Consider the following 27,221-nt stretch of genomic DNA (forward strand, 5'->3'; position numbering starts at 1 on the left):
CTCAGATAACAGCCTGGAAGAATGTTTTTGTTCAGACCCGACTGGAGATTGTGTTTTGCCCAAAGGGAGTATGTTGGGCCCTTGATTTGCCAGGTCCAAGGACTCTTTCTCATAGAGACTCAGTGGGATGTGGCAGAAGAGGACCATGCCTTGGACCGGTTCAGGGAAAATCTGTCTTCATGGCTTCTCTTTCAAACAACCTCCTGCATCCTAGAGACTCTTTTACTTTTCCCAGGTACCCTTCCATGTTGCACATAATTCTCATCTTCTCTCTGCCTTCCTCCACTACCAAAAGGAATGTACCTGTCGGCCTGCCCTTCCGGGAGAGCCCTGCTTTGTTTGTTTGTATAAAGAGTACCTGGCATAGGGTAAGTGTTCGCAAGCCCTTAGTTACTGTCTTCATTGTCCTGTTCGTTGCCTTTTCACCTGTCTCCTTCTAGACAGATCCCGAAAACTTCTAATAGATATCTGGTTATTGTGTGAATGATGAGAACTCTCCATTTTGGACTTGACTCAGTAGCCAGAGGAATTGGCTGTGTCCTCGTCAATTTTTTTTCTGCCCCAATGTCAGATTTTCCTGTATTTGCTCAGTTGGTAGAGCCAGTTCACCCTTACTTCCTGCCTATCTTGGATCGCTGATCCTGGCTGAGTCCTCCCATCCTGTGCTCCATCTGTCCTTGAAAAGTAGATTCTTCAGTCTAGGGATAGAAGTGCCAGCCTCTTCATCAGCAGATAGCTGTGGGCACCCGATCCCCTCTCACATAGGAGAGTGAGAGGACAATCCCACAGCTGTGGTTTATGCTGCACGTGGGCTCCTGGATATGTGTTCTTTCTGTGTGTGAGTGAGAGCTACCAAAACCCACAGTCAAATTCTCAGTCACTTTCATAAGTCATAGGGAAGATGAGGTGTATAGAATCCCTGAAAGTTCTAAAATACTGATTTTACTTTTATACTAACTTCTGTATCCATCCTTCCCTCGCCATGTTAATTGCTACTCCCTGAATTTGTTCATTCATTTCTTGTTTATTCATCTGACAATGATGTGTTAAGCAACTGTTATATGCCCGGAGATTCAGTGCTGAGCAAGACCACTGAGGCATCTGCCTCCACAGAGCTCATAGCATTGTCCAGACTATTTCCATAGGCATCTGATTTGGTCTCTGTCATTTCAGTCCATCTTCCATGGGGCTTTCTTCCGGGGCATCCTGCCTGACGTGATCTTGCCTTGCCGTCTCCTCTGCCTGCTGTGTCTGGTCCAGGCTCTAAAGCCTGGCATTTATTTATTCTGGCCCCAACTTCCCTTCCCAACCCTTTCTCCCTTCCCCTGGCAGTAGAGGATGGTTTTTCCCTTGTTTGGCACCTCATCAAAGACTCCCTTATGTCCAGGGACATCTTATCTATTGGGCACAGTGCCTAGGGCTCATAATATTTTTAAAGACTCAGAAAAGTGTTTTAATTTCATTAAAACCAGAAAAAAAATCCAAGCTGGATTATATTTATCTTTATATCAACGTGGTTGCAAAATACAACTTTTAATATTTTTTTATGAAGGAAGGAAAAACTGGGCTCCATGAAAGTCACATTCTAGTCCCGCTTATGAGACATGCCCCTTGTATGTTTCTTTATTGTTATTGTTGGATTTGACTGGTTGCCATGTAGACATATAGACAAGGAACTCACAAGAGTATGGAGACCAGGCCCTTTGAATCCCAGCCTGGCAAAAGGGCCTGCCACGTGTAGGCGTTGCAAATACAGCTCAGTGACAGATGTCTGAGTTTAGTGGCAGCACTTTTTTGGGAGGAAATTTTATTTGTTGCTTCTTTATGCCATGGTGGTTTTGCCAGCACACGGGCACGTCAAGGGAGAAAGACCCAGGTACCAGTTGAATCTGTAACCTATAGATGGCCTGCGCCAGCTTGGCTCAGTCACTTTCACACACTCAAGAACTCACTGCATTTCCCCTACAGGTGGCAGAGGCTTGTAGTAGTTAAGAGAAGCGGCTTGGGGTCAGTTCACCTCACCTTTTGGAATCTCTGTTTTCCTTGGCTGTAAAATAGGAACAGTGAAACCTACCTTGAGCAGTTGCTGTAAGGATTAAATGGCATAAAGTGCTTATTAATTTTATTCACAGCACTGCAAGCTGCCGCTTGTAAGTAGTGCTCATGTATTTCTTCTATTTGTAACTCTATTCATTGTAAGATAAGCCATCAATTAAATAACAGCAGTCTGGGAAATAGGAAGCACTGCCACATTAATTGTGCATCTTGATTAGACAACGAAACTACATTTTCTTGAATAGAAATGTTAAAATGTCAATTAAATAGGTCTTGGATTCAAGGCAGGATAGCATTATTAAAGGTAAAGGGAGTTGCTGGACCAGCTCTTGCATCTAGTCCGCATGTTTTCCTATTTAGGAAGACGTAGTGGAAAGTCACTTTATCTCCTTGAGTCACAGACAGGTTCTGGCAGGATGCTGTTCACAGAGTGCTTGTAAGAGCGAAAAGAAAAAGGACCTTCTAACCAGTGACGTGCTATACAGTGGAAAAGCAAGCAAACGCTTGCTTTCCAGGGAAATTTAGCCTCCGGCATTGAGCACTCTGGGTACAACAAGGACACCTCTCCCATGCATTCGAATGTCCCCTTCCCCAAATTGACACTTATCTTCCTGCCTTCTAGGTTCTATTTCACCAACTGGCATGGGACCAATGATAATGAGCAGTCTGTATGGCGACATTCTCCGAAGAAGCAGAAAAATGGCTATGAGAAAAAAAAAGTTCCAGATGCAACCCCTCTCCTTGACGCCAGCTCCCTGGAGTATCTGTTTGCTCAGGTGAGAAGTCTGGGCCCGGGAGAAGCTGGAGGGCCCGGGATGGCTGAGGCATCACAGGTTCAGACCGCCTGGTGTGGCTGGACTCATTGGTGGCTAGGATGTTTTATGGCCTCCTCTCCTGCTCTGCTCTGTCTTATGGCTGTCCTTGCTGCCCTAGGACTTGCCCAGAACGAGGAGGGGAGAGGCAGCAGTTCGGCGTCCCAAGGGGCTGGTTGTCCCACTTGGGGATTTTCGAGGCATCGCTTCTTCCCTGTTCCTTTCTTTTTCCCTTACCTCCTATCATTTCACTTCTCATCTGCACTGCCTCCCGTGGAGAGAGCAGAGGGAAGCTGCAGGTGAGGGAGGGTGTAGTTCAGTGGGGTGAATGGGGACATCTCAGCAGTCAGAGTAACGTTTGGGAAGGCAGGAGGTGTCCGCTCTGAGTCACAGCGGTAGTGGGGTGGGAAGATTAGACACTAGATAAAAGCCAGAAGAGAAGTTAGAGTCCCTGAATTGCATTCCCCAGAGATAACCAGCGTTTTTGGTGATCTGCTTCCTGATGTTACCATGCAGGTGTATATTGTGTACCGTGTAGTTTTTTGAAAATACCCTATCATTTTTGTAAACTGCTTTTTTGTCCATTCTATTGATGATCTTTCAGATGTCAGTTAAAAATATAAATCTATGCTGTTTTAATGGCTTCATAATCATTCATTCATTCAACAAATATTTACTCCTGTGTACTGTTTGCTGAGGCACTGCAGATACTATGGTGAACAAGACAGATGTGGTCTCTGCAAGCAGCAGATACAAAATCAAGCTGGGCAAACAGAGAACAAGTAAAATGATACATATGGAACACATAAGAATGGTCAGAAGTGCTATGAAGGAGAAAGCTTTTGTGATAGAGAATATAGGGAGGGGGTTTGATTGGGAAAGTCTGATTTAAATCGTGTGATGGGAGAAGGTCTCTAAGGAGGTGACACTTCTATGAATCTGGAAGAAGGAGGAGTCTGCAGTTCTAAGGAAGGAGAGGGGAAAATATTTCTTCTCCGTTAGAGCAGTTTCTCAACAGCACTGCTGACATTGTGGGCTGGATGGTTTTTTGCTCTGAGGGACTGCCCTGTGTGTTGTATGACATTTACCCACATTCCTGGCCTCCGCTCATTAGATGCCATCCCACCAATTGTGACAATCAAAACTGTCTCCAGACATTGCCAGATCTCCCCTATGGGGCAAAATCTCCCTGGTTGAAAGCATCTGATAGAGAGGGAACAGAATGTGGGAAGACTGTGAGGCAGGTGGGAGCTGAGAGGAGAGTCAGTGTGGCTGGAGGAGAGGAGGGTGATGGGAAGGAGTGTTACTGGTGGGGCCAGTGAGGAGCAGATCATGTGCCACGTTGGTCCACGTGAGACAAGATGCTGGTTTGGCTTAGTGGTGGTGGCAGTAGAGTTTGGAGAAAAATGGGGGACCTACAATTCTGGAGGGAGAATTGATAGGATTTGCTGATCAGTTGGCTGTGCAAGGGGAGAGAATCCGAAGTATCAAAGGTGATTTTGAGGTTTCCATTTTGGGCCTTGTTTGATAGATAATGGAGTCGTTCCCTAAGTAGAGAAGGCAGGGAGGAGCAGGTTGGAGAAGGGTTGGGAATGAGGCATTCTCATTTGGAGATGCCTATGGAGAGATTTCAGGTAGGAAGTGAGTTTACAGAAGTGTTTATAGATGTGTTCTATTTCTTTAAGATATACTTTCACGTGTGATTTTTATGTCCCAGTTATATTCCATTGCACAGCTTTAGTTTCTGGCCAGAAAACTGGCCATTTTCAGATCGATCGTTTTTTATTCAACCTCCCAGCTTTATATATTCAAAGGAATAGTGCACCATACTTCAAGAGTAAGTATTGCATTAGAATCTGACCTCTCAGAGGTTCAGGAATGAGTTACTTGAGGTGGTTGTACAGTGATATTTACAGAAAATCACAGTCAATCAAAATAGTTTCATATTTTGTTCTGCTTCTTCACACGTTGCCGGCAGAAATGATTCTTGTTGGTCCTTAGTAGTTTGTGGAGGTTGACGGTGTCCTGTTCTTACCAGAGAGAAATAAATCCTATCTGGGAAAGAAAAACAGCCGCAGTGAGAACCCTCCATCCAGAAACCACTAAACTAAAGTCCCTTCAGAGAAAGTGAGTGTCTCACTTATGTGGAAACAGCACCCCTAGATTTCACACTACCTCTGTTCCACCGAGAGAAAGGCTAAAGATTTCAGTGTGCTTGACATTAGTAAAGTTGAGTGGCTGCAGCACAGTGTTGATGAACCATAGCCCTGGAGTCACATCTAGGTTTGACTTTCCCCCACCACTTCCTGGGTCCCAGCTCCCATGGCATTCTGTCTTTCCACTTGACTTTGTTCTTTATAACTATATTATGTTATATAGTTCTATATTAAAGAACTATATTAAATAACTATATATTAAAGTTCTATCTATATTAAAGAACTATTCTCATAACTATAACTATATTGATGTTCTATATTCCTGTTTGTTTATTCTTTCTTCTCAACATGGAATCTCCCTGAGGTCAGGAACACAGTTTGGCTTACTGCTATGTATACCCCTGGCCCCTAGAATAACATCTGGCCCATAATTGGTTCCCAGTAATCAATAATTACCACATGGGTGAGTGCAGTGATGTAACTTTTGGGTGCCTTACATTCCTCATCTGTTAGGTAGAGGTGATGGATGATGTCAGCACCTACGTCATAGGGTTGTTGGGAGGATTGAATGAAACAATAAATAAAGGGAACCTAGCCCGCAGTCTGGCACTGGGGCTAGGGTTTCACAAAGGGGAGGTAGCACTGGCATCATCATTACTCTGTACAAGACAGGTGGTGTACTTGTACTCTGTAGAAGACAGGGACTGCTCTTTAGCTTTTTTTGTTTTTGAAGCCCTCACTGGGTCTTGGAATGCTGTGCACCTCCAATGGGAGGGGGTATATTTTGGTGATATGTTTCACTACTAGAAACTTAACCAGCAGGTGTCGAAAAACTCCTGTGTGGCAATGATTCACTTGCCCTTTCTCTAACTCACCATCAGAATGAGATGTGATGTGCTGTCAGTTATACAGCCAGTGCCTACGCTAGGATATCTCAGTATATGTTTGTGGAATTAATGAGCCAACCCCAGCCAGGTGTCACCCTCCCTTGCCCTGGTGCCGTCCAAGCCCAGAACATGCTGCCGGCCACGGTCATTTATAGGATAAGTCCTGCGAAAGGGCTCCACGTGTTTGTGCTATTCATCAGCAGCTCGCATGGTGCTCGGTAAACATTTGTTAAATAAATGAAATTTATTCCTGGGGAGAACATTTCCTGAGCCCCCTCGTGCCCAACTTTTGAGAAGGAGCTTTGGTGCCAGAGAATCTATAAACCTCGTTTGTGTCATCGCTACTTTTCTGGGTGGCACCTCCCTGTGTGGGGAACCTTTCTGTTAAGACTAGAGACACAGAAAATCTGGTGGTTCATTTCTTTTCACCTCTGCTCCTAAGGGACAATATGATTTGGTCAAATGCCTGGCTCCCATTCGAGACCCCAAGACCGAGCAGGATGGACACGATATTGAGAACGAGTGTCTGGGAATGGCTGTCCTGGCCATCTCCCACTACGCCATGATGAAGAAGATGCAATTGCCAGAACTGCCCAAGGACATCAGGTAAATCTTCCTGCTGGCTGAAGAGTTGATCGTGGGGACAGTGTTATTTTTATACATTCCCTGACATCTCAGTTTAACCCCTGCCAGTTTTTGGCTGACCACTGCTCTCTGCAGCGCCTAGATCTTTTTTTAGAACATTTATAAAAGGTAGCACAATTACAGTCGTGTCTTGATTTTGAACATGGACTCATGACCTCAGAAATTTGCACTCTGGTGAAAGTTCTGGATGAGCGATACCAATCAAATTGGTGGCCCACATGCCTGCCCTTTGCCTCTCTTCCCGTGGTGGGCATTGCCATCTGTCAAGGCGTTTTTTCCTTTTGTGCCGGAGCTGTCCTGAAATCCTTCTGAGTGTTGTTCTACAGGCAGCTACTGTCATCCACAGCCTGAACTGGAGTTCACTAGAGAGCTGTTTATCTGATGTGAAGGATAGTACCTCAAGAAAATGGCATTTATTTAAAATAGCATTCATGATCAAGTCTTTGTGAAGGTGTCGTCAAACTGCATAATTTCTACCCATCTGTATAATATTTGTATGTATGTATTTACCAAGGAGTTGCTGTGAATGTCGTAAAAGAAGACAGATTCATTTTGAAGAACAAGTTAATATAGCTCTTTTATTTGAGATAGTCAGCATGCACCTTCCCATAAGCTTCCTTCTTGTATCTTGCCCTTGAGCAGAGTCTGGAGCAGGTGCCGGGCTGCCCCTCAGTGATGCAGGGCTGGTTAGATAGATGCTGTACTGCTGCTTTCTCTTTTTTCCATGACTTTTGCTCCGGGTACCCCCTCTTTACTTTTTCATGAGACAAAGGTAAAAAATGACAGCTCTCCTCTGATCTTACTCTCTATTACATTAATCTGAAATGTCACAATATCTGTTGGGGATAAATTCTAAACTTGACAATTTTCCACTGTCATGAAACCATTCGTGCAGCAGGGATTACCCAGGGCCAGATGCTGTCTCAGGTCTGAGAGTATTAGGCAGACTGGTCTCTCCACTGGTTTGGTTTCCAGTTTGTTCTTTCTTTCATGGGTGTTCATACTGTTCTTAAAACCGGCTCCTTCCAGCAGTCTGTCAGTTTGTCAAGACTCTTGTTAGTCATAGATACTTTCCTATTAGCACCTGCATAAGTAATTGATCGTTCAGTTTCCTTGCCAATCCATTTAATTCTTCTGGGACACTTCCACATGGCAGACACGAGGTCTTTTATATTTAATTGGATTTTATGTGTTTTTCCCATTTCTTGTAAAAGCAATATGTGATCTTTATAGAAAAATTATAAAACCTAAAAGTAGAGCCTACAGAGCCTCTATAATCACTCTTGCCTCCTCTCACACCACCTTCTAACTGATGCTGAATCTTAATAACTGTTCATGTGAGTACTTAATGTGCACAGGAACAGTGACGCTGGCAAGCAAAAACACAGATAAGTCCATTTTGCTGCCTCCCTTTGCAACCCAGAAAATTGGATGATACTTGTAGGAATTCCCATCTCAGTACTGTCTGTGAACATGTGCTTTTCTTTCTCTTTCAGTCCCTGTTCACCTCCATCTCCTTATGATTTTCAGCCTAGTGCTTACTCCATCTAAGACCCTCTGGGAGCAGGTCCTCCTTTCCTATGGGGCAGTACATGGAAGGAAGATTTCTAGACTAGGTTGGTTTCTGTACTATTCTATGCTGGCCTGTGCATGACATACAGACATATTTTCCTACTTTGTTTTAGCTACAAGCGATATATCCCAGAAACATTGAATAAGTCCATCAGGCAGAGGAATCTTCTCACCAGGATGCGGATAAATAACGTTTTCAAGGATTTCCTAAAGGAATTTAACAACAAGACCATCTGTGACAGCAGTGTATCTACTCATGACCTGAAGGTGAAATACCTGGCGACCTTGGAGACTTTGACAAAACATTATGGTGCTGAAATATTTGAGACTTCCATGTTACTGATTTCGTCAGAAAATGAGATGAATTGGTTTCATCCAGATGACAGTGGAAACATTCTCTATGAAGTGATGGTAACTGGAAATCTTGGAATCCAGTGGAGACAGAAACCAAATGTAAGTGGTGATAGGTGGCTGGTGGAAGAGACCATCCTGTGTCACATACCTATTCTGTTTATCCTGTTGGGATTACCCATTTGCATGTCCATCACCCCTGTCAGACAAGTGTCTTCAGGTTAGAGACCATGTATCATTCATCTTTTATTGTCTTCACGAATATTTATTTATCCTAAATAAATATTTATTGAGTTCTGTAGGGAAATAGAGAAATGTAACAATAGCATATATAATATTAATAATAATGGCAGATATTTATTGAGCACTTACCATGTACTAAGTACTTTTCTAAGCATTTTACATGTATTACTCATTTATTCCTTAAAAAAAAAAAAAAAAAAAAACGAAAAAAAACAGAAGAAGAAGAAAGCCTTGAGGGGAGTCCTATCGTTGTCTCTATTCTATAGATGAACACAAAGAGGCCCAGAGAAGTTAAGAAACTTGCCCAAGGTCATAACTAACTAATAAACGATAGTGCCAAGAGTTGAATTTAGACTTCTGGCTCCGTGAGATAGGGTAATTGATTTTGCAATTTAAAGCTGCTTTTTTAAGTGTTTGTTGGATGAGGCAAGGGGGCAGAGTGGTTTAAAAGCATGGGTTTTAAACCTAAATAGTCCTGGTTCAGGTCCTAGCTCCACTATTTGTAGTTCTGTAGCTTTGGGCATTCCTTCCCCTATATCAGCTACATATTACTCATCTGTAAAATGGAGGTACTTAATGTATCTGCCTCATGGAGTTGTTGAGAGAATTGAATGTCAGTCAGCACAAAGCCCAGCATGTAATAAATGTTTGAAAACTATTATAGCTGCCATCATCATCGTTATAATTATCAATCATAATGTTAAAGCCAAGGCTATTTTTATTTTCTCCTGGTTTATTCATGCTAAAATAACAATGCCTAAAACTTAACCAAGTGCTTTTTATATAGTAGATACACTGTTAATGAGAACTAATCCTCAAAGAACCTGGTGAAATATAAGATCTGTTCTATGGACGGGGAACTGGAGGCTCAAATTGATGACCTAACTAGTTAATAACTGGCAGATTATTCAAGCATGGGATTCATATCTTCTTTTGAAAGTTTCATCTTGGATATTGTTAGAATGTTAAAAATAATCTGTGTTAGATTCTAAAAGGAGAAAGCTCATGTTCTGTGCAGCCACATTTGGGAAGAACATGTTCTCTGCCTGTGTTGAAATATCCATCAGTCCGGAAGTGAGAGGACCTGAGGGTGGATGCCTGTCTAGTGGGCAGTTATTTCCCTTTCTGACTTGACTGGTACAATAGAGATGATTTAAAGAGTTTAGTCAGAGTGCTCATTAAGGTTCCTGCCAGGTATAAAATCCCAAGATTCCCTGATGGGACACTAAACTGCCATCCTAAGCCCACATGTGCCACCTGTTCTAATTCCTGTGTAGATCCAGGCAGGCTGGCTTTCTTCTCCTTGAATGTAGCCTCTGTTTTAGTTTTCCAGAAGCGTTGACCTTTTTTGCCAATAGGAAATGAGAAAGCAACTTAACTCTGGCACTTTAATGCATCTTATCAGGTTGTTCCTGTTGAAAAGGAAAAAAACAAACTGAAATGGAAAAAGCTGGAAAATAAACACAAGAAAGATGAGGAGAAAAACAAAATCCGGGAAGAGTGGAACAATTTTTCTTACTTCCCTGAAATCACTCACATTGTAATAAAGGAGTGTGTGGTCAGCATCAATAAGCAGGACAATAAAAAAATGGTAAGTTTGCTCTGGAGGCAATTCTGTTTGGATCCAGTGATAAGAGGCAGACTTTGCTGAGGACAGTTAGGCAGCACATGCTTGCAGAGCTCCTGTCCCAAGGAGAAAATCTGATGATTTTCTTTCTTACTTCAGCCAGAAATCCCTCTTGCTGACATTGGCATTATCCATGTTGGTTTTTGAGTTATACTGGTACGTTCTGGAGCCTTTCTTTGGTCTTGCCAATGTGTATCTACTTTTCAGGATTTGCTGCTCTCCCAAAGACATTTTAGCATAAATACTTAGTTCACAAAAGTTAGTGGATTTGAAGGAAAACAAGATGGGTGAATGTTAGCATTTCCTCCCAAGGGCCCTGTGCAGCCTCTCCGCTGAGTTGGGGGAGCCTTCTGGGAAGAAGTCTCCAGGAAACCCCGCTTTGCACTTCAGGAGCCTGTCAGGCTGGTGGCTGTGCCCACAGTGGCAGTCCCCGTTACGGTGTCAGGCACACCCAAGTGACTCCGGACAGAGGAAGGGGTGTTCAATCTCACTTCCTCTTTTTTGGTATCACTTGAGGACATGATCTAGACAAGCAGGCCGCTTTTGGCAGGGGAAGTAGGAGCGCTGCCAAAATAAACATGTTTGTGTTGGGGAAGTCATGGCCAACAGCACGTGGAGAGCACAGGCAGTTGAGGCGGGCACTCGTGGGGCGAAGGTAGTCAGCACCAGGGAAATACCACGCTTTGCCTTAAATGTGGCAAATACTCTGTCAAGAGGGTGACATAACACTCAGTGTTGGGAACGAATCTGGTGATAGGGTTGAGAACAGATGGTCACTCTTTTATAGCTGGGGTAACTTGCCTTCTTGTTACACCTTTTAGATAGCAGTTTGGCAACATGTGCTAAAAGCCTTGAAAATATTTATATATACCTCTATTTGGGAACTTAGTGCTGTTTTCCAGAAACAGAGATGAAGCCAGTGGTCTGTGCATGAGAATGTACCCGAACAGAATTTACAGAGTAAAATCACTGAAAATTACCCCAATCTACAATAATAGGAGAAGAGGAAAAATTCATCACAATTCACCTGAGTAGTAAAATACTATATAAACAAATTGTTATTTTTTTAGTAATATGGAAAAATGCTTTGTAAATGGAAAAAAGGAGAATATTAAACTATCTACAGAATGGTACCAATTTTGTTCAAAACATTTTTAAAAGAAATGCATATATGTATATACACACACATGCTCTTAGAAAAATAAAGTATTAACAGCTATTAGGGTCCCTGGATGGTTAAGCACCTGACTCTTGATGTCAACTCAGGTCATGATCCTATGGGCTCATGAGATTGAGCCCCGAGTGGGGCTCCAAGCACAGTGTGGAGTGGAGTTTCTCTCTCTCTCTGTCCCTCTCCCCACTCATGCTTGCACTCTCTCTCTTAAATAAATATTTTAAAATATATTAACAGCTGTTATTTATGGTGGGATTATGAATAATTTAAATATTTTTATCCTCATCTCCCCCCCTTTTAAACAATAAACATAAGTTAATTTCATCAGGAAACTAGTGAAAAATAAAGTGAAGGGAGAAGCAGTAGAGTCCAGATAGATGTTAGTGGGAAGATGGAGAATGTAGGGAGGAAGAAGATAAAAATGAGTGCCATTTATTCAGCATATCATAGCTATAAGCCTGGATTCTGTGCTGTGTCTATACTATTTTATTTAGTCCTTACAAGGATCTTAGATGTAGGAATTTTGGCTCTGTTTCTGGGCGGGGGGGAGGGGAGGTCTAGACTGTGGAGAGGTGTGGAAACTCGTGCAGGGTCACGGAGTAAGAATGTGCAGCTCCAGCTCCAAAGCGTTCTCTTCCCCAGAGACTGCAGGGAGGAAGAGCTTGGCACAGCCGTGGTCGGGCTCTTCACCTCGGTCAGACCCTGAAGATGCATGTAGCAGAGGGGAGAAGCCACCGCCAGCTGGTACCGTGTCTGTGAGCCCGCCCCATCCTATCCTGGCTGACAGAGTCACGTCGGGCACTGCAGTCAGCGCCCGCTCGGACCACAGGGGCTGGCGAGTCTGTGGCAGCTGCAGGAGGAAGGCGGGGAGAAATAAATACTTCATCTCCTCGTTACTGCATTTTCCTCTACAAATACTAGCTCTTACTACATGCCAGACACTTCCTGTTGTAAATGCTTTGTGAATGTAAATTCTTTCCATTTTCACCGACCTTATAGGTAGGTGTATTATTGTCCCTATTTTACAGAGGAGGAAACTGAGGCACAAAAAGCTTAGGTACCTTGCCCAAGGTCACACAGCTTTAAGATTAAACCATTTGAAATTGCCAATATTTGACAGTTTTTGACCTGTAAAAATGACGATTGCATGTGCTTAACCATAATAGCAAGTTGGAGATACTAAGATGTGAACCCATGTAAACGGACTCCAGAACCTGTGGGTTAACACTGCGTGATGCTTTCTCTTCTTTATCTCCTTCCACTGTCCCTTGCCAGCCATGGAATTTCCAAGCCCTTTGACCAGGCAGTACTTTGGCTGCTGGTCTTTCAGGAAAGCATGATGCTAGCATGTTATCAAACTATATCTTGATTTATCTCTTCTCTCTGCCTCTTCTTGACGTCTCCCATTTCCTCAGACTTCTCTCAGGGAAGTGCTTATGTAGTCTCGGTCTTTTAGGTGATTGGGGGAAGGGCTGCCCGATTCAGACCATTTGCTCTGAATTTGCTCTTTGGGGATCTGCAGGTCAATGCCAGGTAACGTGAAAGGAAGCACACTTAGTACAGAGTCTCCTTACTGAATAACCATCTCTGTGGTGGCCTTAGCCTCCTTGGCTCACAAGTCTAGAGCTGACCCTTCCTTTGGCAAGGTAGCTGTCATTAGCCCCACTTGCCTCCATCCTTTCTAGTTGCTTCTGTCCACCCCTTTCTCTTTCACTGATTTGTCTCCTTTGTCTGTTTTTCTTTGCCACCAGCCTGTCCTTTCTCCAGTACTATGGACAGAGTCTTATACTCACATGCCATTCTGCCCTCAGAAGACTCAGGTGCTTTTTAATATTCTTGTGAGTCAAAGCTCTAAATGGCTTTCCATTCCCCCCTCCGTCAGGAGATGTTCCTGGTTGAGCCCATGGCTTCTCTCAGATAGTCAGTTTTTGTTCAGGGCTATATGACCAAGACAGAAAAAAAATTCACCTGTCTTTATCTCCAGGCATTTTTTTTTGAAAACCTTCTTTCTGTGGATATCCCCTCTCTCATCTCCATTTTTGCCTTTGTTCTCCCACTTTGAGTAAGACTCTCTGCCGCCTCCAAACCCTCAGAGGTCTCTGGACTTAGTCTAGCAACCTCATCATTGTCTGGGACCATTCCTGGATTAAGACTTCGGAGTTTCACCTTCTAGACCAACTCCATATGAGATGAAGCATCTGTGCCTATGTTTCCTTTTCTGTAAAATGGGTGCTGAGTCAGTCATTGCTTAGTGCCAAGACCAGAGTACCACTTCCACATGCTCTGCTGCTCCTCCCTCCACTTCTTTTTTTGTTTGTTTGTTTGTTTTTTGTTTTTTAAGCTCTCTGTACTTTTATACTTGTTCCTCCATCTAGACCCCTGTGGCAGCCTCTCCATAGGTCTTCTGCCTGCCATAGCTGCCCGTTTTGCCCTTCCTCCCATGCAAACACACCATACCTCATCTGGTAGTTTGAAGACACTAGATGAGAAAGTATGGAGAGTCAAAATCCTGTATAAATGCAAGGGGTACAGTTATTATCGGCAAAAAGTGCTTCCTTTTGAGGTCATGCCTCATCCATTGTGTTTTAAATATCTTTTCACTCTGTACCTCCCCATAAAGTCAGCTGCTTGAGGTAGTAGGCACATGATGTAACCACGGGCATGTCTTCTCTCTCATCAGGAACTGAAGCTTTCGTCCCACGAGGAGGCCTTGTCCTTTGTGTCCCTGGTAGACGGCTACTTCCGGCTCACAGCGGATGCCCATCATTACCTCTGCACTGATGTGGCTCCCCCACTGATTGTCCACAACATACAGAATGGTTGTCACGGTCCCATCTGGTTGGTTCTGGAAACTTTTCAGTTCCCTTTGGTGTGAACGGAACCATATTTTAGTGATGGGATGTGTGGTGTCATCAGTTGATTAGGTTGGGGCCAGTTGAGCATGTTGTTTAGGACTTTTTTGGTGCCCTCTTTTCCATCCCTCCCTGCTGTCTACTGGTCAGGCCTTCCTGCATCACCTTTGTGGGGGGGATAGCTTCTGTCAAGCTGGAGACCACATGTGTAGGGAAGTCAGGGTCAAGCTGGGCTCAGTGCCTTAGATGGCAGACGAGTCCTCTTTCTAGACCTTGGAGACTTGATACATGTTGAGGCTCCTTGGCATCTCAGCTTGCCTCATGTGTCCTCTCAGACAGGACTTCAGGGCCCTAGGTGGGCGCATAGGACTTGAGCCAGCTTGGGAAAGTGGCTACTCCAAGGGATTTAGAGTGCTGTCATCGGTATGAGCTCTTTCTCCCTTTCCCTTTCTCTCCCTCTAGCACAGAATATGCCATCAATAAGTTGCGGCAAGAAGGAAGCGAGGAGGGAATGTATGTGCTGAGGTGGAGCTGTACCGACTTTGACAATATCCTCATGACTGTCACCTGCTTTGAAAAATCTGAGGTCAGTCAGGCCGAGTCATATTGGCCGCATGTGTTCAGTGCAGCCAGCCTAGGAGCTGCTGCAGAGAGGACCACCTGGGGGGAGGGCTGGGGTAGGGGTAAAAAAGCCCGGGGAGATAGACACTCAGAGAAATGCAGAGCAGGATGTTGAGCATTATAATTTTCTGAGAAAATCCCTGGAAGTTCTGACTGGAACAACCCCAGTCTTCAAAAGGAGACTTCCTGAGCAGCCAAACCCCGAAACTTTCCTCCTTGTGGCCCTTTCTTTCTTCCCTCAAGAGACCCATGTCAGGGATCCACGGCGGCTCTGGAAGGTAGAACGTGGCCAGAAAACCAGTTCAGACCAAACATTTGTCATTTAGTGCATTTGTTCGGTGACAGAATCTCAGACACAGAGCCACCGTCTGTCTGTGGCACTCACAGGTACCAACCAGTGCCAGGAAGGCCAGCTTGGCAGCCTGGCCTAACACAGCTTTCCCTGGATGGTAGCTTCAGACATTTTAACGGACGACTTGCCGTGCCGTGGTTTGACAAGTGGAGATGACTCTACTTAGTGACTCTACAGTAGCTGGAAGCTAGCAACGATGTGAGAGATACCCAGAAAGCAAAGATAGAAACCAGAATTGTTGACCGTATCCCACTAGACTATAATACTCCCTTTGTCATTCATGCAATCTTAAATACAGGAAATGGAATATTTTAAAAGACCATGAGTTTTACAGAATTAGTCCAGACAGATACACTAGTGTTGACTGGGTTAGCATGAACTGGGAGAACTGGGATGGCAGGGGGTGGGGCTGCAAGGTGGAAGTGAGCACATTAGTGAACCATAGCCCTCAGACACTGGAAGGAAAAGTACTGGGGAAGCCCTGGGGACTAGACTCTGTTCAGAGGGGGAAGAGGAAATGGCAGAAGGAACCCAGGGCTGTCAAGTGTCTGGGTACCACTGCCTACCTGGGAGCCTTCCTATACAGCAAGGCCTCGTGGCTGATACGGCCACAGTGGGTCAGAACTTGTCAGCTTTGTTGTTTGGGCAGCATGCCTGTCTTCTACATTCATCAGTCTGTGAAGGGAGTATAATGTTGTTAATATGGATGGGCGCACGAGACAGCCTAACTGCCTTCTGAGGTGGAATCGGCTTGTGCTGGACCAGGAATGTCGATGACTCAGGAGTGTGGTCCGCCTGGTGTCAGATTACCTGGGGAAAACAGGATCATAGATACGATTACTGGCGCAGTTCATTTTAGCTCACCAGACGCTGTGCTGACCACTTTACATGTCCTTATTTAAACCTTATACTGACCCTGTGAGATTGACCCTGGCATTATCCCCATTGTACAGATGAATAAAACCCAAGGCTTTGCGATCTTAAACATCTTATCCTAGTATATACCATAAGTAGATCTTTCTGACCTTCATCCTTAATGACTAAAATATTTATCTTTGTACAAGAAGTGCCCGTGAAGGAAAGCTGCTTATACTTCCTCTCTGTGGTACTATAGAATCTGGAAACGGACCAGACCATTGACCACCACCTCCCAGAGGGGTTCTCCTCAAATAGATGCATGGCCTGGAAGGGCTCAGTTTGAGAGACTTCCTGGATAAATGTAGTTATAGTGATGATTATTTCATGCATAATAATATTTGCAAACCTTTACGAAGCACCTTCTAAGTTTTTTACTTTGTCATGCAGTCACAGCAACGTTCCTGTGAGGTTGGTTTTTCATTGAACTCCATCTTACGGGTTTAAAACGGGGTGATGCTATTGTAGAAGTCCTGCTCTGTTAGGCTTTCTCTCTAGTGTTAACTCTCTTTGATCATTGTCTTCTTCTGGACTTATTTATTGTTTACTTGTTTGTAATAAATATTTATTTTTGAATAATTATAGATCTACAGAAATGTTACAGAGATAGTACATAGTTCCATATATCCTTATTCAGCTTCTCCTGTTGTTGATACATTTGCCTGAGCCTTTTCTTGAATGGCAGGTGGTGGGTAGCCTGAAACAGTTCAAGAACTTTCAGATCGAGGTGCAGAAGGGCCGTTACAGCCTGCATGGCTCGGACCGCAGCTTCCCCAGCCTGGGGGACCTCATGAACCACCTCAAGAAACAGATCCTGCGGACGGACAACATCAGCTTCGTGCTGAAACGCTGCTGCCAGCCCAAGCCCCGAGGTCGGTCTCCCCTGGCCAGAGCTGGGCCCTGTCCCTTCGCTGATCCCCTTTGCCCCTTGCTGATGCTCTAAGACACGGATCAAGCAGAAGCTGCTGGTTGGTTTGAAGAAAGTGGCCCCTCCCCACAGTTTCTAGGTGTCCTTCATTTAGTTTTGTTACGAGTCTGTCCTGAACTTCAATCCTGGGCCTCAGGTGTCAGCATTGTCTATAGATAAAAACATACACCTTTTCTTAGCATCTCAGGCTTCGGAAAGAGCACGTTTAGGATTAGTAAACAGAAGCTTACCACTTTCCTCTTTAAGATAAAATGTTCCCCTGTGAGTGGTTTATTTTCTGAGAAATGTTCCTAGTATATCCTCTGTGGGTCAAGAACTGTGGTAAATGCAGAGAATCAAATGCCTGACACTCAAGCCCCTCTCTCCAAGGGTTTCCAGTCTAACATAGAAAATGTTTCAGGTAAACAAGGCCACCGCACTACGTGATGGCTGTTTTCACCAACACCTACATATCAGACCTCAGGCTCGCAAAGAAGCGCATGGTCAGAATCCCTGAGTCGTGGACTGGAAAGCTGCACAGAGGTGGATCTTGAGCCTCGTGTTGGACAGTTAGCCTGGCCACTAGATAAGGGCTTTTCCAACAAAGCATGTGTAGGGGCAGTGTGGTAGGCCAAAGCAGGAGCTGCAGAAGAACAGGGGCTGAAGGGCTAATGCATTCAGTGAAGTTAGAAAGAAGAGGTAGGATGGTATGCCTGGGCAGCTCAGCTGGTTGAACATTCAGCTCTTGATTTGGGCTCAGGTCATGATCCCGGGGTCATGGGATCGAGCCCTGCGTTGGGCTCGATGCTGAGCATGGAGCCTGCTTAAGATTCTCTCTCTCTCTCCCCAACCTGTGCTCTCTTTCTCTAAAATAAAATAGAGTAGGGTAGAATAGAATAAAATAAAAAGAAGGGGCTGATGAGACTGGGAGAGGGCAGATTTGGGTCCTAGGAGGCCTTGGATGCCATGCCAGGGAGCTGAGCGGGGAACCATAGGAGAGTCAGGGAATAAAGTGGATGGGGGGATGACGGACTCAGCTATTCTTTTTGAAGCCCCATGGTTAGTGTCACTGATATCCTGCAGGTGAATTCATCACCTCTTAGAATGTGAGAACTGGAAGGACAGTTAGGCATCACCTAGTCAAGTGCCCCATTTTAGAGGTGAGAAAATTGAGTCCTGTAGAAAGGAAGTGAGTCTCACTGAAGGTCAGGTCAAAGAGGGGTTTGAGTGCCAGTCTACTCCAGATAGTTTTTTTGACATTCCCATAGTGTGAGGTGCTGCCCTACATGTGTCACATCCTTCCCTCAGAAGGGGTCAGGCCTCAAAGGGCAGGCAGCACATTTGGGACGGGCAGGCCCCAGTAAGTGTGGTCGAAGATACTCTGAGGAGTCTCTTTATCTGACACATCTTGTTCTTTTAAGGGAATTTGCCCGTGAGCCTTTATGTCAGGGGTGGGCAGAGGATGTAACACCGGGACAGAAAGGGTCCTGGGTTCTTGATGTTTGAATCACTGTTTGGTCTCCCAGCTGCGGGGCTGCCACTGCACTCAGGGAAAGAGGAAGATCTTGTGTTCTTGTTGATCAGATAGGGTTTCCTGCCAGCTTCGGGGGTAACTGCAGCCTTTGTTTTCATGCTTGAAGATGTTCCACGAGGGTAAAAACACATCTGCCACTTGGCCCTGAGACCTTGGCCTCAGAGGGAGGTAAAATCTTAAAGCCCAACTACCCTATTTACTTACATAATCTCTCTTTAGGGTAGTACAGGCAGATTGGTGGTCTCCGGGTAAGGTTGGGGGGGATGGAGGGCAGCAGCCACACATAGTGAGAAGTGGCAGATGGGAGGCTGGGACAGGATTTCTTCCCTGGAATTAGCTGGGTAGGTCTCTGGTGTAGATTCCTGCTCCTCCCAGTCCAGACCAGGGAGCCAGTAGCCATGGCAGGAAAAGCACAGGAATGCATTGAATCCCTCTCTCATGGCTTCCCTTGGGGCCCCTGGAACTCCACACAGAATGTCCCTCCCACTTGAATATGAACTATTCAGACAGGCTCTGGGTCTATCTTACCACGCTGTGACTCGTAGGGTGGGTACACAGCACCTGGCACAGAATCCACGTTCGCTGATGTCTGATAATTACGGCAGTAGCTACCATACTGCTGGGTACTTAACTAATTTCAAATGCTTTACGTGCATATTTGCATTTATTCCATCTGTACAATAGCTCTTTGTAGCTGTTACGGAGATGCGGAAATTGAAGCCCAGAGCAGCTCAGTGCCTTGCTAGTGGTGTCAGTACTAGTTATGATAAAAGTAGCAGCAAGTTATGATGACGATGGTGATGGTGATGGGTACTGTCATGTGCCAGGCCCTGTCATTTAATCTTCCAAACAACCTGGAGTATGTTGTAATCGCCCTTGTGCTTGCCCAGGTAGTTCGAGCAGGAGTGGGGAATTGAACTCAAGTCCTCTGACCCACCTCAGATGGTCTTTTCCCTGCATCACACTCTGCAAATGCACAGGGGCAGCCATTAACCCATGGCTGTGGGGCAGGGGCCAGTTCTCCTGACCTGGGGGAGAGGAGGGACTGACGGGGGGGCTTAGGGAGAAAGGAAGAACAAGCTCTGAGGATGAGGCTGGCTTCTGTGTGCCCTCAGAAGCCCTCTGTCTTCCCTCTACCACCTGCAAATTAGAGAAGTGAGGAAATCATGACTATTAAAGAAGGTTGTTTTGGGTTCCTGAATGCCTCTGCCCTCCTATCTCTAAGGCTCTGATAGCCAGACTCTGACCTGGGTTTCTTACTTGAAAATGCAGCTGAGAAGCTCCTCATGGAATCAGTGAAAAGCAGGCAGCCCTCAGAGTGGATGTGACAGCAAAGCAAATCCACATCTCTGTGTCTGGTCCAGCCCCACCACCCCTCTCTAGGCCTGAGGGCGGCCATGTCAAGAAGGGGATAGGGACCCAGCAGGACTCACTGGCCTAGTCATCACTGACCCACATCCTCATTTGTGGAGTCACGCTGGGTGTTTGATTTCTGCAGCCTTTCGCTCTGACGCTGAAAGCTTCTGCAGGCCGTTGCCAACCAGCTGGTACAAGGATGGTGACGCTGACCAGGATGTAATGTTGGTCTTAACCACAATAGCTACCAGTTTTAGAGTGCTCCCTAGATGCCAGGCGCTGAAGTGAGCCCCCCCCCCGTGTGCATTCTCATTTATCCCTCACAGCAACCTCACAAGGGGCACAACTGTGTCTCCCATTTTTCCAGTGAGAAACCAGGCTTGTGGGGGTTTAGCAGCTTTCCCCACTCACATGGTTGACTTCAGTGCCACATTCCCCGTAGCAGCCATGCAGATCATCATCCCGTAAATGGTTCCTCTTTTCCTTCTCCTCTCTCAGTCCCAAAGCAGCTCTATTGCCCTGACTCTTCCCTGGGGACACTTTTCAAGTGGCCCTTTTTGATGTCTTTTCTCCACCAGGGCAGTTCTGAGTTGGCCTGTTTGAATCTGATTTTATCCAGGTGATTGCATGGAGTCAGGGTAACAGAATGGGGGAGAATAGACTCTGGAGAAAGGGTACCCAGAATGTGATCACAAGGGGAACCTGTGTCTGAACCTAGTTTCTGGCTCCCAGAACCTCCTCTGAGGTTGGTGTTATTACCATCCATGTTGCTGATGAGAAGATCAGTGTTCAGAGGAGTGGAAGGCACACTTGTCCAAGGCACACGGTAGGAGCAAAGACAATTTGAACATAGGAGGACACCAGTTCTCAACTCTTAACCACTATTGTACAGATTTTATAGTAAGTAGATTTAAAAATCTAACTTAGATTTTTTTTATTACAAAATTAAAAAAAAATTTTTTTAACGTTTATTTATTTTTGAGACAGAGAGAGACAGAGCATGAATGGGGGAGAGTCAGAGAGAGAGGGAGACACAGAATCTGAAATAGGCTCCAGGCTCTGAGCAGTCAGCACAGAGCCCGACGCGGGGCTTGAACTCACGGACCGCGAGATCGTGACCTGAGCCAAAGTCGGACGTTTAAGCGACTGAGCCACCCAGGCACCCCTATTACAAAATTTTTTAAGAATTTTTTTCGTCTTTGAGAGAGACAGTGCAAGCGGGGTAGGGGCAGAGAGAGAGAGGGAGACATAGATTCCAAAGCAGGCTCCAGGCTCTGAGCTGTCAGCACAGAGCCCAATGCCAGGCTCAAACCCACAGACTTTGGGATCGTGACCTGAGCCAAAGTTGGATGCTTAGGGGCGCCTGGGTGGCTCAGTCGGTTAAGTGTCCAACTTCAGCTCAGGTCATGATCTGATGGTTTGCGAGTTTGAGCCCCGTGTCGGGCTCTGTGCTGACAGCTCGGAGCCTGGAGCCTGCTTCGGATTCTGTGTCTCCCTCTCTCTCTGCCCCTCCTCTGCTCATGCTCTGTCTCTCACTCTCTCAAAAATAAGTGAACATTAAAAAAAATTAAAAACAAAACAAAAAACAAAAAAAAGGAAAACAAACGTGCCCTGCAAGGAAGTGAGGACTTGAGAGACCATGTTTGAGTTACTTGGCCTAATGTAGGGACCTAGTACTTAGTGCTCATGGGTGGAGTTCTTCCAGGGTTCCAGAACCCTCTCACTGCCAGTCTGAATCTGGAAGGTGCTCTCTTTCCCCACAGTGACATAGCTCAAAGTGGCTCCATGGTGGGAAGTCTCCTTCTGTGGGTTATAAATTCCATCAGCCTCCTGTGCTCACCCTTGCCCAGCAGATTTTGTGAAGTGTTCAGTTTGCTGTTTGAATTTGTGATATTTGGGGATGGTCTGCTCATAATCTGTACATTTAGATAGCACCTCCTTGGAGTCAGGCACTGCTGGGAGCCCAGAAAGGTTCAGGCACAACCTTCTCTCTGGATTACTTGTCCTGTTTTTTTACACAAAACCAGTGTTTTTTTACCTTCCTAACTCAGTTCCCCTCACTTCCCAGGCCCAACGTACTGCTTCTTCCTCCCTCTTCAGCTCTCATCCTTCATCCTGATTATTCATTCACACATTTAACAGATACTTACTGAGTACCTACTATATGTACCAGGCTGTGGAGGTAGAGCAGGAAATAAGATAGACAGTGGCCCCTGCCTTCGGGGAGTTTCTGTTCTCAGATTTTAAAATTTCACTTCCTTAGGCAAACCTTCCCTGAGTTCTTCTGCCAGAACAGACCCTGCTCTCGCAACCTTGAGAGCAGCTGCACAAGTGGGAGCTTTCCTTTCGATTGGTTGATTACTCGATTAGATTAGGCTCTGTTATTTGCCTTAGCAGCTCCTGGAGGGCAGGAATCAGGTACTTAATAAATATTTGTTGAATGACTGAAGCAACAAATGTACAAATGTTGTGTTCAGCAAGCTCCATGGTTCGGCAGACGTTGGCCAACTGGGATCTTGGACCTTCGCTGCCCTGCTCAGTCTTCTTCGTTCTCTCCCGCAGAGATCTCCAATTTGCTGGTGGCTACTAAGAAAGCCCAGGAGTGGCAGCCTGTCTACTCTATGAGCCAGCTGAGTTTTGACCGGATCCTCAAGAAAGATATCGTGCAAGTGAGTCATTGCTAAGGTTCCTGGGTCCACCTTGGTCCTGCCTCCCCATGGCAAGCAGTCTGAGGATTTGGGGGACTGAAGTCTGGGTTTGGGGAAATCCTATTGGAAAAAACAAAAACAAAAAAACCGAGACTTTTCTTCTGTAGTTAAAGCTGTTCAGCCAGCACCCTGCCATTCTACCCAGCTTTGCTCATGTTCCCAAGAGACACTTTGTCTTTGAAGGAAATGGATTAGTCAGGCTTTGTGGGGTTATCTAGGGTTACAGGACCTTCCGGGGAGTGGTCTTCTGCAGATAGAAGGAGTTGGAGAACTTGGTGGGAATGCTGACAAGGCAAGAGTAGGGTGTCCATGGGGGGAGTCTGGGCTGATGACCCTCGTTAACCCACCACATGCTGTGACAGAGCACTTCTAAAGTTCAACCCTGGGCTTTCAGATGATGATTCCAAAGGGAGCAAAGCTGGGGGAATACAGAACAGTAAGGAGGCAGGAGAACTGCCTTGAGAGATAGGTCCCTTGGACCATTGTCCCAGCTTGGGAGGCCTCTTGCCCAGAGTCTGCAGCTGTAGGCAGGCCAAGTTTCCCTTGTAGCTACCCTCAGGCTAAGGGTGTGAGGCCCAGGGCAAACCCCATGTTCTTTTTCATGACCCTGCCCCAGTGGAGCATGGTGTGGAGCCACACACCAGGGAGGCCAGGGAGACAGCCTGCCAGCAGCCTTGGAGGGAAGGAACGTTTACTGCCTGGGAGAAACTGTGACACTTTGGAGGTGTTGGAGAATGAATTGTGGGCTCACGTCTACTAGGGAGCCTAGTGGAAGGTGGCAGGCTTGGGGTTGGTTTGCTAGTATACTTTCTTAGGTTAATCCCTGAAACTGTTGGGCAGGGTTTCAGGGCATAGAGGTCCGCAGCTGCAGCTGCCTCTCACTTCCCTTGATAAATCCTTCACTGAGGGCCAGATTGTGTTGTGTTCTGTCCTTCTGGTGGAGTTGGAGCTGTGGCCAGAGATTGAAATCACCAGAATGGCAGTACCCTGGGTTTTTTTCCTGCCTAAATTTGGTCCTGTACTTGGGCCCTTCCTTCTTTCCTTGCCTTTGAACCTCTGCACAGATCATAGCCACCCTCCGTGCCCCCGGCACTCATCTAGCCAACAGTGAGCACTTTCACGTGTCACGCATGATGGCAACCCTTGGCGGGTGCACGGTGCGCTGGAAGAGCCAACTCGAATCTTAAGTAGATAATCTCGTTACCAAGACACAAGTCCTAAGTAGGGAAATACAGCAGGATGTGGGACTGTCAGATGGGACCATGCCGCTTAGCCTCGGGAGGACAGAAATGGCTTCCTGGGAAAGCGGCATCCAAGCGGAGTCCCAGAGGATACACAGCAAGCACCAGACAAAGGCAGAGGGAGCAGCACGGAAGGAAGCCAATGTGTAACACGCAGGACCCTCCGTGGGGCGCTGTGGAGGCCTGTTGCCATGGCTTGGCTGCTGGGATAAGCAACCCTTCTGGGGAAGAGTAATTATTCTGCAAGCACATGGCTTTTACGGGATGTTCTGGGAACACAACTTCCCATAATCTTGATGAACCACTTCATGACAGATGCAGCTTTAATGAATAGTCACAGGACCTCGCCAGGATATGGGAGACAGGGCAGATGCATCGCCACTGTGCTATGACAGATGACAAATGGTGGCATTTGTGCAAATTAATATACCCGATTAACGATTGTATACATTCCTGTAGGGGCAGGCTGATTCCAAGGGAATCCATTTTCTGCATTTACAGAACGTGCTGGCATAATAGAATAATAGCACCATAACTTAACAGACTTTGTGAGGTTAATGTCAGTAGCTTGAGAGTGCCTGAGTTTTATGAATCGCATTTTGGTTTCCCAATATTAAGAATGTTTAACTCAGAATTATTAAAGCTTGAACTGGGAGACTCCTTAGAGACAGATGATTATGTGCTAAGGGCTTTTTGCTTTTTGGGTATGAGGCTTTGAGTCCTCATACCGGTTATTTGGTGGTATTATTCTCTTTCATATGTGAGGATACTGAAGGCCCATCCTTCCAGTCTCTGCCTCTGCCTTGACCCCCTTCCCCCGCTGTGGGATTGTGAGGGCAAGTCCACATGTAAATGCATCACAAATTTTAAAGCTTAGCACGCATGTGCATATACAGACACACACACACTGGGTAGATAGCTGAAAAACGAACAAGTGCCTGGTCTAGAGGGCAATCAAACAGAACATATCAGCCAGCAGATCGTTTCTGCCATGATGTGCCAGGCTCTGTACCTGGAGCCTTTATACCTGCCACTTCACTTGATTCTAACACAGCCCTGGGAGGCAGGTACGATTGTTATCCCTGTTCACAGAAAGGGGTTAAGGAAAGAATGTCTCAAGTTAAATGGCCAGTGAGCAGTAGCATGATCACTAATAAGCCCCTTTTCTTTGTACCCTAGCCTGTAGTAGAGGAGCCCCCGTGGGGTCCTCTCTGAGTCCACTTTGGAGGTGAGGGTGGGGCTGCTGTCACTGGAGACTATTGGTGGCGCTACTAGAAGTTTTATGATTGGTCAGGATTATGTTTTAGCCACAGGTTGTTTCCTGGAAGTAGAAGGGAAGGAACCGTTTGGGACTGTAACTGTCTCCTGGGGCCCAGGAAGTGCCACATCTGTGTTTGGTTAAATAGCTTTGTATTTCTTTTGGAGGCCTGACAGGGACAAGACATGGGGAGACTGTGATCTTTGGAGGCTCTTTTGCCTTTGCCCCACCCCTGCTGGTATTCTGTGTTCCCATTAAGTCCTCAGTGCAGCCCCAGAGAGGGGTCATCACCCCAACCTCCTGCTTCCTTCTTCAGGGCGAGCACCTTGGGAGAGGCACACGGACGCATATTTACTCTGGAACCCTTCTGGATTACAAAGATGACGAAGGAACTTCCGAAGAAAAGAGAATAAAAGTGATCCTCAAAGTCTTAGACCCCAGCCACAGGGACATTTCTCTGGTAAGTGTCTCCTTCATAACCCCGTCCCCTCTTCTCCCCCAGTTCTGGAGCCAGTGGAGCACAGTGAGCTTGGAAGAACCTTTGTCTTTAGTTTGGTCTTGTGGTTTCCAGACTCCTCATCTAGTCTGGATGCCTTTCTTCGAGTACAATCTGAGATAAAGCCAGCGTGGAAAATAAGTGAAGGAGGATTGAAGATGAAGTGGGTTGAGCAGCGTGTCCCTTCCTGGCCCTCCCACTGTCCTCCTGTTTCCTATCTAGAGGTCCTTGTGGTGGAGCCCAGGACTCTACATAGTCCCTGGTGTATCACTTCACAGTCTACAGAATTAAAGCCCAGACGAGTAAAAGGACTTACCCAAGATCCCACAAACTGTTAGAGTGATAAAGCCAAGTCTTGACTGAGATCTGCCTGGTTTTTTGTTTATTCTAACACAGTGCCAAACATTGTTATTTCTCAAAGTTTAATGGAGAGAAAGTGGTAGATGTGCGTATCTAATGGGGAAATTGTCAGCTAGCCTCTCCTTCCAGCCTGGCTCTGTATCCTATTAGGTTGTCTAAATATATCCCGTATCCCAGCCGGCTTAGCAATGCCTCTGGAGAGGCAAGGCCAGGGGAGCAGTTTCAGGGCCTGGGATGACAGTGATGAGTTTTCCTGGGACCCGTTGACTTTCCTCTCAGCAGAGCCCCTTTGGCATCAGAGCAGTGGAGTCTGACCCTTAGCATTCCTTGTCCTCTTCTCCCACAGGCCTTCTTTGAGGCAGCCAGCATGATGAGGCAGGTCTCCCACAAACACATCGTGTACCTCTATGGCGTCTGTGTCCGAGATGTGGAAAGTAAGTGTATTCGCTGTGGAAGGGGAGGTTGCCCTGGCTGGGAGCGTTGGCGCTGTGGGGATGACTCGGGGCTGATGCCACCTTTACCTTGCCTGGGCTTCTTGCCTCTTGCAGCAGTTCTTGTGCTTAATAGTGGATGTGGAATTAAGCCCCATTTGTTTTTTTCACTCATTTCTCGAACGTTTACTGTTGCCAGCCCTGACTGCACACTGTGCTAGACCCGGGAGGGTGGGGTGAGCATGCTGAGAGAGAAGAAGGCGTCTGTGCGGGGGCAGAGGTGTAAGCGCTCATTCTGCTGTTTGCACCTCACAAGGATGGTTGTGTCCTCCCAAGCCGAGGACCAGTCAGTAAAGTGGGCTCCCCTCAGGGGGTGAGGGAAGATACTGTCCCTACTGTGGCTACTTTTGTGCCTGTAGATATCATGGTGGAGGAGTTTGTGGAGGGGGGGCCCCTGGATCTCTTCATGCACCGGAAAAGCGATGTCCTCACCACACCGTGGAAGTTTAAAGTTGCCAAACAACTGGCTAGTGCCTTGAGTTACTTGGTAAGTATGTTCTGGAGTCTGTGGTGGCCCCCATCAGGAACCAGAATGCCCGAGTGGGTGGTGGCAGGAAGGGACTCTGGTGAGGTGGGCTGGAGGGGCCTGGTCTCTGTGGTTAAACACA

At 46.2% G+C, this 27,221-nt stretch overlaps 1 protein-coding gene across 2 annotated transcripts in view; it reads left to right on the forward strand.

Annotated features, from left to right (window-relative positions):
• The window catches only part of JAK1 (Janus kinase 1), a 131,086-nt gene that overhangs the window by 90,714 nt on the left and 13,151 nt on the right, over positions 1–27,221 (forward strand). For both annotated transcript variants that reach the window (XM_047084247.1, XM_047084248.1), the window contains exons 5-15: positions 2,678–2,831; positions 6,353–6,516; positions 8,241–8,580; positions 10,127–10,312; positions 14,203–14,360; positions 14,837–14,960; positions 16,948–17,134; positions 22,622–22,728; positions 25,583–25,726; positions 26,469–26,556; positions 26,973–27,100. In XM_047084247.1, coding sequence (XP_046940203.1) covers positions 2,678–2,831; positions 6,353–6,516; positions 8,241–8,580; positions 10,127–10,312; positions 14,203–14,360; positions 14,837–14,960; positions 16,948–17,134; positions 22,622–22,728; positions 25,583–25,726; positions 26,469–26,556; positions 26,973–27,100 — 1,780 coding nt within the window. The remainder of the gene's footprint in view (positions 1–2,677; positions 2,832–6,352; positions 6,517–8,240; positions 8,581–10,126; positions 10,313–14,202; positions 14,361–14,836; positions 14,961–16,947; positions 17,135–22,621; positions 22,729–25,582; positions 25,727–26,468; positions 26,557–26,972; positions 27,101–27,221) is intronic.

This window comes from Lynx rufus, unplaced genomic scaffold (assembly GCF_022079265.1).
Source record: "Lynx rufus isolate CCGP_SWC_20201006 ecotype Redwood Valley unplaced genomic scaffold, mLynRuf1.p SCAF_2, whole genome shotgun sequence".
Lineage (NCBI taxonomy): Eukaryota > Metazoa > Chordata > Mammalia > Carnivora > Felidae > Lynx > Lynx rufus.